Source organism: Vigna radiata, chromosome 1 (genome assembly GCF_000741045.1).
Source record: "Vigna radiata var. radiata cultivar VC1973A chromosome 1, Vradiata_ver6, whole genome shotgun sequence".
Taxonomy (NCBI): Eukaryota; Viridiplantae; Streptophyta; class Magnoliopsida; order Fabales; family Fabaceae; genus Vigna; species Vigna radiata.
In genome coordinates, this window is record NC_028351.1 from 33,326,639 (window position 1) to 33,342,396 (window position 15,758).

Here is a 15,758-nt window from a genome sequence, read left to right on the forward strand (position 1 = left end):
GTTTATCTTGTTTGAGATAAGCGACTGGACGTAGGATCCGTGTAATCCGAACCAGGATAAAATTATCTGTGCAAATTTCTCTCAACCTTACTCTTTTATTTATATCTATTATTTGCGTAGTAAGTTTAATTGAGAAAAAAATTAAAAGGCACGCGTTTGTTTTAAAAACCCTCTTGGTTTGTTATTCCACGCTAATAATTCCGCTGCAGCCGATTCTAACATACAATTTCTATTCTTTATTCGCAAAGACCATAGTTTACTTGTCATCGAGCAAGTGTTGCTAAACAAAAAAATTTACTGAAGTAGAGAAACAAAGGAAACGAAAAAGTTTAAAATTGAATTGTAGTGCAAAATTGTTCATATCTAAAAGAACATTTGCCTTCGAGGAAAAATGGATGGTTACATGTTTCAAAACTCTCATATATATATATATATATACACACAGAGAGAGCTGTCAAAACGTATAACCCTACTCAACCTGGCCCGATCCATCACGGGTTGGTCATTTAGTGAGCTAACCCAACCCAACTCATTTATTAGTGAGGCAGAAAAATCTGAACCCGACTCAACCCACCACGGGTTGGTGGGTAAACGAGTTGACTCACTAGTCCATTTAATTACAATTTTTTTAAAGAAAAAAAATACAAACTTTCTATATTCAAATTTAAACAAATTTCACTCCCAAAAAATAATGTTAAACTGAAGACAATTCAATATAATAATAAAAAGTACAATATAATCCAAATGTCATCCAAAAACAAACACAAAAAACCTTTCTTTGAAGAATTTCAGTGAAGAAGTGAGAGTGACAACACCGTAAATGAGAGTAAGTTCTGTGAGAGTGATTTGTGAGAGCAGAGGTTACTTTTTTAGTATACAAATTTTTTGAAGAGAGTATTTTTTAGGGTTTCATAAATAAAATAATAAATTAAAAAAATAAAATTAGGTAGGTGGGTTGGCGGGCCGACCCAGCCCACCACGGGTTCAACCCGCATGAGCTGAGTTTAAATGAGTCGGGTTGAAATCTGACCCGCATAAAAAAAATTAATTTTTTCAAACCCAACCTAGCCCGAACCCGTGGTGAGCCGGGTTGGCTCGCAGGTTGTCACCCATCTCGACGTCTCTCTCTTTGCCCCCCCCTCTATATATATATATATATGGGGTTTGAAACTTGCATATGCCAGTTCTTTAGTTGGTACATTTTAACAATGTGCACTAGGTTTAAGTAGACAAAAATACCCTAATGTATCATGGATTTTAAGTTTTAAGGTTAAGGGTATTTTAATAATTTTCATTTTTAAAAACTAAAAAACAAAGAAACCCCTAAACCCTTGCTCACCTTTCTCATTCCTCTCATCCCTCTCTCTTTCATCTCTCTCCAACATTTTCTCTATCATCGCTACTGTAGCTCCAACTGAAAAAATCAGAAACACTCGCTGTTAAACAATTTCTTACAAAAAAAAAGATTTTATAATGAGTTTTCATTTCATAATTTTTGTCCTAATGACATTCGAAGGAATTGATAATTTGTTTGAAAAAAAATCAGAAACACTCGTTATTAGACAATTTCTTACAAAAAATGATTTTATGATGAGTTTTCATTTTATAATTTTTGTCTTATCTAATTTTATCTAATTTTCATAAGCATAATGACATTTGAAGGAATTGGTAATTGGTCTGAAAGTTTTTTTTAGAGATGATGATTCAACATCTGCAAATGATGAAATTAGAGAGGTTAGTGAAGATGATGAGATTGAAGAGATCTTGAATGAACCTTTTCCTGAAGGCGAATATGTCAATGACTCAACTCTTTACAAAAGCAAATTGTTTAACCGCATGAGTGTTTTTTCAGTTGGGACTAGCATATGGATAACAGAGAAAATGTTGAAGTGAGAGAGATGAAAGAGAAAGGATCGAGAGGAATGAGGGAGGTGAGTAAGAGTTTTGGGGTTTCTTTTTTTAGTTTTGAGAATAAAAATTATTAAAATACCTTTAACTTTAAAACTTAAAATCTATGATATATTAGGGTATTTTTGTCTACTAAAACTCGATACACATTACTAAAATGTACCAACTGAAAAACAGGCGTACACAAGTTAGCAAACCCCATATATATATATATATATATATATATATATAATTACATTTTGTAAATAAATATATATTTCTTCAAACTCGCATTTAATTTTATGATTTATTTTATATTACAATAGTGTAGATATATGGTAATATAAATTCTATATTTTAAGAATGTGTGGTTCAGGTACTTGCAATCCAATAAACAGAATGTCTACCTGCAATCCAATAAACAAAAGGAAAACTCAATCCCTAACTCATTTGTTACTTGCATGCATATCCATTTTGAAAAAATCCGTAGATATTTTAAATCCGTAGATATCTACAAATATTAAAATATATATATTTTATATATTTTTAAAATAAAATTTAAATAAAATTACAAAGTATATATAAAATTAATTATATATTAAAATTTAATTTTAATTAAATTTAATCTAATAAAATATAAATTAATTTTATTTTAAATTAAATTTAATTAAATATGATATAAATTAAATTATTTTTTTTTGGATAATAAGTACTTGCAGATCGAATAATATAATATTTACATTCAATTTATTTATAAACGGATATTAGAATATCCACTACTAACAACTCATAGTAAATATCCACATATACTCATTACTTTCACAAATTTTATCTGTAAATATGCGCAAACACAAATTTTTTTTACCATTTGTTTCGGGTGTAGGGTCATGTCACTTCAAACATATGCACAATTTCTCTTCGGGTGTTATCCGATAACTGTTCTTCTTATCTTGGTCTTCGTCCTATCGTCCTACCTGTCAAAAGTTTTCCGATGCTTAAGTTAGTCAACTGTCCGTACGGGAGTTTTGAGTAATAGTATTAAATGCACAGTAAATGTAATCATCTACCTCTTACCTTTGATCTGTATTTATAGTTTTTGACATAAGCTTGAGATTAGCGAAACTTTGATCTCGGTTCAATCCCAACCTAATATCTCTAATTACCATTTATCTTAATTCTTATAAAAAACTTGTTTATCAACTAAGGTCGGATGTCCCTGACCGTCCGATTTTGCATGTTGGATCTGCAATGTCTACTTGTTGTAAGACCGTCCGATTTGTTTGGTGCATGATGTAATGTATGGTCGTATGTACACCATTATTAATATGTTACTTGAAAATGGATAATCCTTTTATGCATTTTATTACTAATTATTATACAAATTATTATAATGCCCTACTTGTACTATACAGCATAATAAATGATGATAGAGTGGCACATTTAATGGATGTACAATTGCACATGCATGTTTTTATGCACTGCAATTCTTAGCTATGATTTCGTCATGCATGTGTCATTATGTTATGCACATGTAGGAGCAACAAAAGGTTGATATATAAATTGTGGATTGCCTTAACCTTACTTTTCTAATTCAATAAATTTCTTAACTATTATTTTAAATAACGGTCGTATTATTCATTTAAATTAATATATGATGCATTTATTTTTAAAACCCAAAATAAACACTGATATTATTTATTAAAACTAAATCCTGATTAAACTCTTCATCAAATAGATTTTTATCATGGTGTAAAAATTTCTTCTTATAGACATCATGTTCATGAAAAAAAGAGAGTTGGTACGTAATACTTTTTTACATCAAAAAGTGTTTGAGACTTTTATTTAAAGGAATAGTTTCAGCTTCAAGTTTACTTTAAAACCAGAAATGAAACTTTAAACTTGAGATAAAGAATTCAAAAGCTGTATCACTTTGGTTTGAAAGTGTAATGCATTTTTCTTGGCTCTAATCTGTGACACAGTAGTGGATGGCAGCCAAACCACAATTACTTGGAATCAAAATTTCTGTCAACTTTCTCTTCAACCAGTTAAAGATGCCAACCAAACAAGACTCTATGCCATTAATGATTGCTAAGTAGACTATAACCAAACAAACCCCACCACCACTTTACCAGTAAAAGTAATTGAATGAACATTCAGTGCAATTCCAGTGTCTTACTATTATTTCTATAACCAGGAGCCATACATTGCCTTTTACTCAATCCAACTACTTGATGAAATAAAGTGATATTTTCTGCTAAGAATCTATATCCTAATCTGAAATTAAGAATTTAAGTGCCTAAAACAGCTTCCACCATCAACTTTTTGATAGTGTGCTAGTATTTATCTTTCTTCCAGTGTTTACCCTCAAATTATTCCTACAACAGGCAATTTGAAAAGTCATCAGGATAAGTTAAGAAATGAATTTTAAATTTAATTCACTTTAATAAAATTGATTTGTATAATTTCATGGATTGAAATTTTATCTTCATGAAAATTAATATTTACTTTCTATAAACTGTCATGCATTTTTTAGTCTAGGTAGGTAGAGTAGTAGAACAACTAAAAGTTAATAAGCAGTTATATTAATGTGTTTTAAGATTTGAAGTTTTATATTCAGTATGAGATAAACTATTCTTACAGTTGGAAAGGTGTTCATACTCTAATGAAAAAACTGCATTTCAGTTTCACGATAGCAAATGATCTTTGTATCTTTAATTGCAAATAAAATATGTTACCATTTATCTGTTTTTCCTATATTTTATTACTTTACAAAGGACCTACTAAATCTAGAACAGAACCAAAGCAAACTGAACTACTCAATCTAGTACAGTTAGTCCAAACCAGCATCCAGAGAAGACACATTTTGTTTGAAACATTCGTAAATGTTGCTTTTTAAACACGACCATTAAGAAAATGAATAGTAGTGGCAGCCACCTTGACTTAATGAGTGACTAAAATTGATGTGAATTTATTGTCTCTTTGCTTTCTATATAAGCATTTGGTGCAAATCTTTCACAGTTTCTACTTCCATGCGAGCTTCAACTTTCTTGAGGACCGTATCCTCCTTTTTCCATGGAGACTCAAAAGCTAATTATACATGTCATTCTTCTCCTATGCATTCCTTGTTCATCCTCTTTCACTCCCATAGATAACTACCTTCTTAGCTGTGGATCACAGAACAATGCTTCTCTCTTCAATCGCATCTTCACTGGTGATTCCACCAACCAAGTCTCAAGTTTTCTCTCTGCTGACAAATCCATTTCCCTCACCAACCAAAACCCTCCTCCGGATTTGCCCATTTTGTATCACACTGCAAGAGTTTTCCCCAGCACAGGAAGCTTCAGGTTCAACGTGAGAAAGCATGGCACCCACTTGGTTCGTTTTCATTTCTCTCCTTTTAAGGCTCAAGGGTTTGATCTAAAAGCTGCTAACTTCAGTGTCTTGGTTGATGGTAATTTGGTGCTTAGAAATTTCAAGCCAAGTAATGGTGTGTTGCTTAAGGAGTTTATTCTGAAGATAGAGTCAAATTTACTTGAAATTGTGTTTAGACCTGAAGGTAATTCAGGTTTTGGCTTTGTAAATGCTATGGAGGTGTTCACTGCTCCTGTTGATTTTGTTATAGATTATGGAGCAAGGTTAGTGGGTCCTTTTGGTGTGGTAGAGTACAAGAACCTTTCATCTCAGGTATTGGAAACTGTCCATAGGATTAATGTTGGGGGTGTGAAAGTAACTCCCTTTAATGACACCCTTTGGAGGACATGGATTCCTGACGAGGAATTTCTGGTTTTTAAGGATGCTGCTAAGCCTGCGAGGAGTAATCAAACACCAAATTTCCAGAAAGGAGGCGCCACTCGGGAGATCGCGCCAGATAGTGTTTACATGACTGCACAGGAAATGGATAAGGATCACGCCGTTATAGGTTCAAAGTTCAACATAACCTGGGATTTTCCAGTGGCTCCAGGTGGTGTTCGGCACTTGGTTCGGTTGCATTTCTGTGATATTGTTAGTCCTGTTCTTAATTTGCTCTATTTTGACGTGTATATCAACGGGTATTCTGCATACAAAGATTTGGATTTGTCATCCCTTACAGTCCATGTGCTTGCATCTCCGGTCTATGTGGATTTTGTTGCAGATTCTAATGATTCAGGTGTTATTCGAATAAGTGTTGGCCCTTCTGAACTGAGCGGTTCTAGGGGTATGAATGCCATTCTGAATGGGGCAGAGATAATGCAGCTGGTGAATGTTGTGGACTCACGTGTTGTTCCTGGGAAGAAGAGGTTGTGGATATTGGTGGGTTCAATTACAGGTGGTGTTGTTGTTTTGCTTTTAGTTATGTCTGCTTTTGTGCTTGCTCTCAAATGCAGGAAGAAGAAGAAGAAGAAAAAACCAAAACAAAGAACACTGGAAAGTGTAGGATGGACTCCTCTACGTGTGTTTGGGGGGAGTTCACTTAGTAGAATGTCTGAAGGAACAGCCTTTCCATCTCCTGGTTCTTATGGTTATTTCGGATTGAGAATCCCTTTTGCTGATATACAATCAGCCACAAATAACTTCGATAGGAGTCTAATTATAGGATCTGGTGGGTTTGGTATGGTTTACAAAGGAGTGCTCAAAGACAATGTGAAGGCTGCTGTCAAAAGAGGCATGCCTGGGTCAAGACAAGGACTTCCTGAATTCCAGACTGAAATAACAATCTTATCCAAAATTCGCCATCGCCATCTTGTTTCACTGGTTGGATACTGTGAAGAAAATTCAGAGATGATACTAGTCTATGAGTATGTTGAAAAGGGTCCACTCAAAAAGCATCTATATGGTTCAGCAGTACATGCACCTTTGTCTTGGAAGCAGCGGCTTGAGATATGCATTGGTGCAGCTAGAGGTCTCCACTATCTACACACAGGTTTCGCGCAAGGAATCATACACCGTGACATCAAGTCAACCAATATTTTGCTGGATGAGAACTATGTTGCCAAGGTTGCTGATTTTGGTCTTTCAAGATCAGGACCTTGTCTCAACGAAACCCATGTTAGTACTGGTGTGAAAGGAAGTTTTGGTTATCTTGATCCAGAGTATTTCCGAAGGCAGCAGCTTACGGATAAGTCAGATGTTTACTCATTTGGGGTTGTGCTTTTTGAGGTTCTTTGTGCCAGACCTGCTGTTGATCCACAACTTGATAGGGAACAAGTGAACTTAGCCGAATGGGCACTTGAATGGCAGAAAAAAGGCATGCTGGAAGATATTATTGATCCTCATCTTGTTGGGAAGATAAAGCAAAGCTCGTTGAAGAAATTTGGTGAAACAGCAGAGAAATGTTTGGCTGAATATGGTGTTGATAGGCCAACCATGGGTACTGTATTGTGGAATTTGGAATATGCACTTCAGCTCCATGAAAGTGACCAAGAAGATGAAGAGCCATACGATGATAGCAGTGCTCAGGAAACAGTGAATGTGACTACTACGATAACTCCCGGGAGTCCTTCTAGCAACATGAGAAGAGAGGAAAATAATGATAATGGTTATTCAGACATAAGTGCTAGTGAAGTTTTTTCTCAACTAATGAAGAGTGAAGGTAGATAGATATAGAAATGTCATGCAAATAGAGGCAACTCTTGATCATGTATAGAGAGGTTCACATGGAAATAAAGGTACCGAGGAGTACCTGTGCTTTCATAATTCTTTTCTTTATAATTTTTCTTGTGTTAAAGAAAACTGCACCAATACCAATATTAACATTCGCATATGCAGCCAGTGATAAGCAAGACTTATTTCTAGTTTCTTACGTATGTCTGCATAAGCTTTATTTTCATGATGTCTGTCACTGAAGGTATGCAAAGTATCTATAACAGTATAACTTTGTCTGTCAATGTTATGTAACCGTTCTGTATTTATGAAGAGATGAATTGGGTATTAGTTGCATGCTTGTAAGTTTACTCTTACTATTAACTTTTATTTGACAAATGAAGTTGATTTTAGTGATGCTACATGAGGTAAAATAGTTTAAAAGTTTCTTTCGTTTACTCATTTTGGCCTGCTATGAATTCATTTGAGAAGACAAAATATACCATGTTCTTCATATATTGCTTTCACCGTTGTGAGGTAAGAAGAGGATAGGTAGGAAATCTTATGTTATTGTTTTATCCTCTGACTAGTAGAATGCATAAGCACATGAATGGGTTTTAAACCTAACACACTCCCTCATGGAGGAGGACTTTCAGCCTGAACCATAGAAATGCTTGAAAATCCATCCACCTTTTCTTGTCTTCTGATTTAATGTCTATTTAGAAGAAGGAGGGTAACAAAGATCATATGCTAAACTTAATAGCCATATTTTTTACAGAAGCATTCAATGGGAATTCATCATACAGACACTGACACATCATAGTAATTATTAATGGGATACTGTAGAGATAGAGTGAATTTCTATTGTCTTTGTAAAAAAAAAAAAAAAAAAACTTGTTTTCAAGACTACTTTCCCAGTAATCATGAAAGTATACTCCACTCGTGTTTTACAGATCAGTTATAAGTCACAACTGAAGGAAGTTGTTTCCTAACAGATGCTGTAGGTTCATCCAATCAGACACTTATTGGAATATTTGTTAGGAATTTATACCTCAAAGCTGCATCTACATTTCACGAGCTATTGTGTCATATCTCGTTTTTTTTTTCGAATATATGAGAAGATATTTACCAGCTAAAGAACATGTATACATTTGGCAGATCAATCGAACTCATTCAACAACCTTCTATATTTCACTTGAAGAAAATGTAGAATCTCCTTTTCAGGTAAAAGGGTCAAAGAATACTTATTCAATTCTAGATTTTGTTGAAGTGATTGCCCTGCCCCCTCATTTTCTTCTCACTCCACTACTACTTTACAGAAAGAGAAAGAGAAGAATCTTTTCAGATAAGATTGGAATGATGCATAAAAGAATTTACACAAACTCACACAAATGGCTACATGAATTACTATTACCCGCAATCAAAGGCCAACCTATTAAAAATAAGATTCCTAAACAAGTAGGACCACCTACATGAACAAAATTGGCTTCCACCATTTTGCCTTTGCCACCCTTTAAGAGGTTATTCTCTGTATAGATTTCTGAGCTCTCTCAGTCAAAAAGGCAAACACACTGTGCGCATATCTGCTATTTTTTGCAATATGGAAGCAATAGTAGTTTGTTCTCCACTCCTTTCTAAGCAAACACTTGTGAATGCCGTGGTCAACTTTGTTTACTTGAGACACATGCAAATTAGATATTGTGAATATGTAACTACACATTACAATACGAAGTGGGCACGTCTATGAAGAAAAAGTAATGTGTTCTGCCTAAGAATGAGTTTGGTTCATTTGTATAATGGCATGTTTGGGTGCATGTCCAAACCATCATAGATGCATATCAGACCTGACTTTTTTAAACTATTTGTAATGGTTTTTACTATTGGTACCAAACACGTTTCTTCTTATAAAAACAATCTTTTTCTTTTGTGAAATCAGCTCAAGTTTTGGGGATATGAAAAGGTCTCCCTAACCAATCATAAAATCCATTTACATGAGATTTTTTTATTAACAGTAATAGGTTATTAATATGATAATTTTACTATTATTTATATAGAAGACTTAATTTTGGTCTATATATTTCATTTTAATTCAATTGAATTCTAATTTTTATAAAAGGATTCCAGAGTTTCTTTTATTAAATTGTCATCTTTTAACCTGTCAATGTTAAAATCTAGGTCTCTTATGAGTTAATATTTGAATTATCTTCCATTTCAATTTTTGACAAGAAAATTTTTAAATAGTATTAAGATCAATTTAACGAGAGAGACAACATGAAATTATCACAATTCTTGTCTAATATAACATATTTGCAGATGTGTGACTAATAAATTGAGTCTAATTATTTTTCTTATATTGATTGTAAATTTAAATATGTGATATTAGATCAAATATTAGTTTTTAGTAAAATATATTGTCTTCCAAAAGGTATTAGTTGACATTATACTTGTTAAATTTTCTTGATGAGTAAGTTATTGTGTAGTTTATGAGGTTATTATATATTAGATTTTGATTAAAAATATTATTGTGACTTTTTAATTAAAATGTACATATTTTTTTAAGATATTTTTTTTTTTAATAATTTATTATTGTATGAGTTGTTGTGGTAACTTGTGATATACACGACTAAATATAAATATAAGTGCGACATAAATATTTAAAAAATCATAAAAGTTTTACTTTAACTTGTCATTTGTAAATACTTATATTTATATTAATGTATACTTGCTTAGGTTTCATTTTGTGTTGAGATGAATTTTATAGAAGTCCTTTAATGATTTTATAATATAGTTGACAATTTAATTTTTAGAGTGTTGCGTTCAACTTATGTTTTGCTTTTTTTCTTTAATAAAATGATTATGTATAAAGAAATGAATGAAGTAATAAATATTTTTTGGTTAACATAATTTTTTTTTATTAATATATACTTTGCACACTGTGAAATGATCTTTACCACAGCAATGACCACAATGATAATGATGGATATCCACCATTTGCACCCTTCACATCTTCTTTTTGCATTGCTCCTAACTTTGCAATTACAATAATACATAGCCTTTAATATATTTTGGCACTGTACGAATTAAAACAAAAATATTTATTTTAATGCATACAATTTTATTTTTTTTATGATTCTAAGTATAATTTGTAATATATTTTTCTTTTAATTAGTTAAATTTGGTCCTACTACCTATATGCTATTAGTTACTTAATCTTTGAATTTCCAATTTTGTCCTCTTAAATTTAAAATTAATTTTTTTATCGTTGTAATTTAAAGAACTCTCTTTACTAAACAAAGTTTACTTTGTTAAAAGTACAAGTATAAAATTTTTTAATTTTATTTTTTTATAAATCAGTATAAATCATAAAAGTGCAGTAACAATTAATTTTAGATGTATATTAATTCATGATATTATTAAATATTTTATTTTATATTTATGAATACATAATGAAATAAATCATCTAAATATATTAATATAATAAAAATTCGAATAAACATATTCCATCAATAGTTAAATTATAACAAAGATTTGTTGATTATTATATAACGATGCGCCAATGAAGGAACAGTCGAATTTTCAACTAACAGAGGTAAATTCGTCATTTCAACTTACAACGGCCTGTTTGTGTGACCGTTAATAATGGCGTGCATGACTCATGGAGCCCACAAATTCCAACTCTCTCAATGATCATTAGCCAAACGCATCCCACAGTGGCAGCCAGCTGTAAAGAAAATAGGGTTTCCCATAATTTAATCAATTCGTAGGGGTAAAAACGTCCTTTTGGCAGCCCCTTTTCTTTTTCTTTTTCCTTCACATTTTTTTCTTGTTCATTTTGTAGCTTTGGTCTCTCTCTTAAACACACTCTCTTTGTTCTGTTTCTTCCTTCTAGAATATAATAAATCCACAAGAGAAACCCGAAAATCTTTCTATTCTGGAGAGAAAATTTGGATGGTGAAATTGGAGGGTTTTCTAGGATCCCGAGGCCAAATCTCGGTTCTATTTACGAAGAGGGAGAGGAACAACAGCACTCGTTATTGCTGTTGTTGTTGATTCTCGAATCATTTAGAGAGACCCAGACAGGTAAATAGCGTTTAGAGAGAGAAAGGTGAAGTGGGGTGTGGAAAGTTTGGGTTTTTGGTGTGTTGCTGTTGTGGGTTGCGGTTGGCGGGTGTAAAAGTGTGAAAGGGAAAGATGACGGATGTAGTACTGCATATATACGATGTGACGAATAGTGGATCGGAGAAAACGAACAACACTATTGTTCAGATCAACAAGATCTTCAAGGATGGGATTGGTCTCGGTGGCATCTTCCACAGCGCCGTGCAGGTCTTCTTCTTGCCCTAACTTAGTTATTGTTTGAGTTTAACTGTTGATTCGATCTAGGTTTTGTTTTGCTTATGTGTTGTGGGGAACTGGATTGGTGTATGCAAATGTTGAATGGGTGAGTGTAATTCTCTAATGTGGGACTCCACTGCTAGCTTTGGAATTTCATTGAGTTTGGCTGTTGTTTGCATGAAGCAGTGTATTTGAGATTTGAGAAACAGCAATTAACTTGGTACCTTAGTGATTGTCAGTTATGGAAGCTATATGATTTTGCAGGTATATCTATGGTGTGGTTATAAATATTCTTTCATACTTCAGCATGTATTTTTGCTGTTGGATTGAGAAGTTACAGATTTACTAGATGTTGCTTCTGGTTGTTTCTATCTTTATTCTATGTGTTGGGGCAGCCCTGGATTGTTATGGAAGATAAGTGTTCAAGGCGGTTTTAGGTTCTGTGGCCTGGACTAGTCTGTGTGATGTATGTATATTTGTCTTTCTATTAGAATGGAGATCCTTGACATCATTTGTTGGCACGATTATCAGACTGACGTTAGGTTCTCTTTCTCTAAGTCTGCATTGACTGGTCAGTTTGGTATATGTGAACGCTGGCTTCATGCCGTCATAGGAAATCTTAGTTTGGGTATTTTTAGTTTAACAGAAGGAAGTGTAATGCATTACTATAGTCGATTTAGGAGGAAGTATGGCACTATTTTTTGGCGTGATTAATGTTGAAACCAAGGGGACAATGAGGAAAGTAGTTTCAGACCAGTTTATTATGCCTCTGGGCATTGATACTTCCCAACCCAACAACTTTCCAAGCTTAAATTTTTGTAAACCGAAACTTGAAATTCTTGCCATTTTTGTTAATTGCGTTTGTTAGACGTAATTATTTACTTCCCTTTACATTTTAAAATTATGAGGAACAATTATTTCTTTTCGTTGTTCAGTTAGCACTTTGGCACTCCCAGTCTGCAATAGCTAAAGGAAATTATCTGTCAGTTTGAGATTGAAAATCGTCTTGTTTTTTACCGACCTCTACTTGGGAAATATAGTGAACTCAGCTTTGTTTATCTTGTCATCCAGCTTAAACAGAAACTGTTTCCCTCACCATATTACTCTTTTTGTTGTTTTATCTGTGCATGTTTTATGCTTACATCTTTTGGCCCAAAAATTATTTTCATTGACGCACTTTTGTTTCCTCGACATATGGTATACTTCCCTTTGTTAATTTTGTGTTTACATAGTAAGATTGTGTGTTCTGCTATGACAGGTTTATGGAGAGGATGAATGGTCATTTGGATTCTGTGATCAAGGAACCGGAGTTTTTAGTTGCCCTTCTGGAAAGAATCCAATGTATACATTTCGTGAATCCATTGTTCTTGGGAAAACAAACTTTTCCATCTTCAAGGTGAATCAAATACTAAGAGAACTTAGTAGAGAGTGGCCAGGGAGTTCATATGATCTGCTGGCCAAAAACTGCAATCACTTCTGTGATGAATTCTGTGAAAGGCTTGACGTACCAAAACTTCCAGGTAAATATCTAACTAAAATGATACTTGTAGTTCATTCTTTTTTCCTAAAAGATGACCTGGTGATATTTTGGACACTATGTAAATTCTATGGTATGTGTGTAATACCTTTGGTTAGTCCTATGAAACTCAGTTATGGGCCTTTGGACGAAATCAGGTAACAGAAAAAATAAAAGGGAGTTAGTGCAGTGGTGCAAAATGGGAAATAGAAGTGGAAATTGGAGATCCCATTTGAATTAAGATGGGTAGTTGAGCGATGGGATTTGGTTCTTGTTCTTTTTGTTAGTGCTGTGGGAGTGGACTTAGTTCTGTGGGTATTGCAGAAGGAACCAATGTAATACATTCGTTATGAATACAGTTTTTCTATTCCTTCGCTTACTCGTTTCTGACAGTATGCTAGACTTTACCAGTAAAGTGTGTGGTTGAAGTACTGTTTCTCCCAGATAAAATATAATACTTTGAGGAAACTCTATTCAAATTAAATAGTTATATGATTATTATCTTATTGTAACCCGTGTTCCATTCAATTAAACTTTTTATTAATGTTATGGGGTTTGTATAGAACACATCTATTTAGTTCAATATACATTTTATATTGAAAAACATAAATCCCTCGGATTGCAAATACATTTATTGATAGGAAGTTGGCATTAGGAAGATAGTTTAGTCAAGGCAATGATATGCACTCAAAAGAACTGATATTAGGGTGAATCGATAATTTGCCACTTCTCATTTGAAATTTATATGTAAAGTGGAGATGTCTCAAGCAATGATCCATCGTGGGAATTATTGCTTCTGTTCTTTACTATTTTTCATCTTCTACTTTGTATCTTACAGCTTCCATGACAGGTTGGGTTAATAGGTTTGCGAATGCCGGTGATACTGCTATGGAAGTGGCTGGAAACACTGCATTACGGGTACGAAACAAAGTTCATAATACACGAAGTTATGGTGTTGTGTAAACTATCATAACCACACTCTTGTTCTTTTGGCTTGAACACTCATTTAAGTAGTTATTACTTATCATTAGTATTGACATATTTTGAGAAACTCAAAGTTACACTGATGATGATTGTAACCTGGTGATTGCAGTTCCGGCAAGCTAAAACCGAGATTGTGTCAGCAAGCAAAGTAGCATACAGGTTCCTCTTAGGTGTTACGAATAATGTTACAAATAACGTTAAGAATGGTCCGGAGTCCCCTAACAACAATTCAAACAGAGGAGGGTCGCCTAGATTTCAAACTGCTTGGTTGAAAAATATGATCACTAATGGAGCAAAACCATCTACCAGTTCTGAAGCTGAGGATCAGAATGGAATTACGCCTCTACAGCCAAAGCGAGAAGATGAAAAAGCAATGCTACATAGTTCATCTTCACACGATAGTTGAAGGCTTAGTTATGCTGTGTAATGTAATTTGTAAGAGTCACAAAAAGTAAACAAAATTTTACATGCTATTCATTTCTGTATTAAATGTAAAATTTCGTTCCTTTTTTCAACTCAAATCATGTGTTACTGATGAACCAACTGCACTGTTTAGTTTGTCCTTAATTGATGTTTGATGTTGGTGATGATGATGATACAACAACGCCTACTTTATCACTTCTACTAATTTGGCCTAACGTTGTTTTCGGCAAATTATTTTAGTGAATGCATCACAAGTTCATAAAAATAAAGTCAAGCTGTTGGAGAACAACAGAAATAGGTACCTTTAATATTTAAGTTTTCTCTTATTGTGTTCTCCTACCGTATCATTTTATTTGATCAAATTATATTTGTAGTTAGTGAATTTTGAAGTAAATTGGTTTTATTTTTTAATTTTTTAAATTATTTATTTCAACTTAAAGGAGAAAAACTTATTTTATTTTAAACTATCAAATTTGAGGGACTAAAATATTTTGAAAAAATGCTTTTAGTTTTCAAACTATAAATCGGAGTTCTAAAATCGTATTTTTTATTTTAAAAATTTGAAGGACTAATTTTCTTTTTATTTAAAGGACTATAATTAAATTTGTTTTAATTTTAAGGACTAAAGGTGTATGACAAGAATTTAAAAGATAAATGTCTGACCAGGACAAACTTATACTCTGTCAAATTGCTATAACTATGGTAGCATCAAACATGCAAATGGCACAATTTATAATGCGGCTTATCCAGAAGACAATGCTAGCCTCTCTTTTCAAGTGCCAAACTTATTTCTTAACATGTATGATAACACTAGTTGAACCTTATTTTAACAATTTCTTTTAAGTTATTATATCATTGAAAGATTTATTATTTGTGAAACCTATCGTCTTATCTATTATCAAATTATCTAATGTTAAATCTCAAATTATATATATATATATATATATATATATATATATATATATATATATGTGGTTTGTTAACTTGCTTATGTTCTTTTTTCAGTTAATACATTTTAGTATTATATACTGAGTTTTAATAGACAAAAATATCA

At 32.9% G+C, this 15,758-nt stretch overlaps 2 protein-coding genes across 2 annotated transcripts; both read left to right on the forward strand.

Annotated features, from left to right (window-relative positions):
* The first annotated feature begins 4,741 nt into the window (after positions 1–4,741).
* Positions 4,742–7,799, forward strand: LOC106775180 (probable receptor-like protein kinase At5g24010). Its single transcript, XM_022780695.1, has one exon. The coding sequence runs from the start codon at positions 4,960–4,962 to the stop codon at positions 7,462–7,464; it is 2,505 nt and encodes an 834-aa protein (XP_022636416.1). The 5' UTR covers positions 4,742–4,959; the 3' UTR covers positions 7,465–7,799.
* Positions 7,800–11,272: 3,473 nt separating this feature from the next.
* On the forward strand, positions 11,273–14,879 carry LOC106763180 (deSI-like protein At4g17486). Its single transcript, XM_014647664.2, has 4 exons — positions 11,273–11,772; positions 13,040–13,301; positions 14,148–14,215; positions 14,391–14,879. Exons 1-4 carry the CDS (start codon positions 11,638–11,640, stop codon positions 14,685–14,687), a joined length of 762 nt encoding a protein of 253 aa, XP_014503150.1. The 5' UTR covers positions 11,273–11,637; the 3' UTR covers positions 14,688–14,879.
* The last annotated feature ends 879 nt before the right edge of the window (positions 14,880–15,758 follow it).

What these genes read in the sequence shown, in the direction of transcription:
- LOC106763180 (XM_014647664.2), top strand. Translation starts at nt 11,638, where the DNA reads ATGACGGATGTAGTACTGCATATATACGATGTGACGAATAGTGGATCG. An exon ending in TCTTCCACAGCGCCGTGCAG is followed by an intron (nt 11,773 to 13,039) that starts GTCTTCTTCTTG and finishes CTGCTATGACAG; the next exon opens with GTTTATGGAGAGGATGAATG. An exon ending in CTGGAAACACTGCATTACGG is followed by an intron (nt 14,216 to 14,390) that starts GTACGAAACAAA and finishes TGGTGATTGCAG; the next exon opens with TTCCGGCAAGCTAAAACCGA.
- LOC106775180 (XM_022780695.1), top strand. Translation starts at nt 4,960, where the DNA reads ATGGAGACTCAAAAGCTAATTATACATGTCATTCTTCTCCTATGCATT.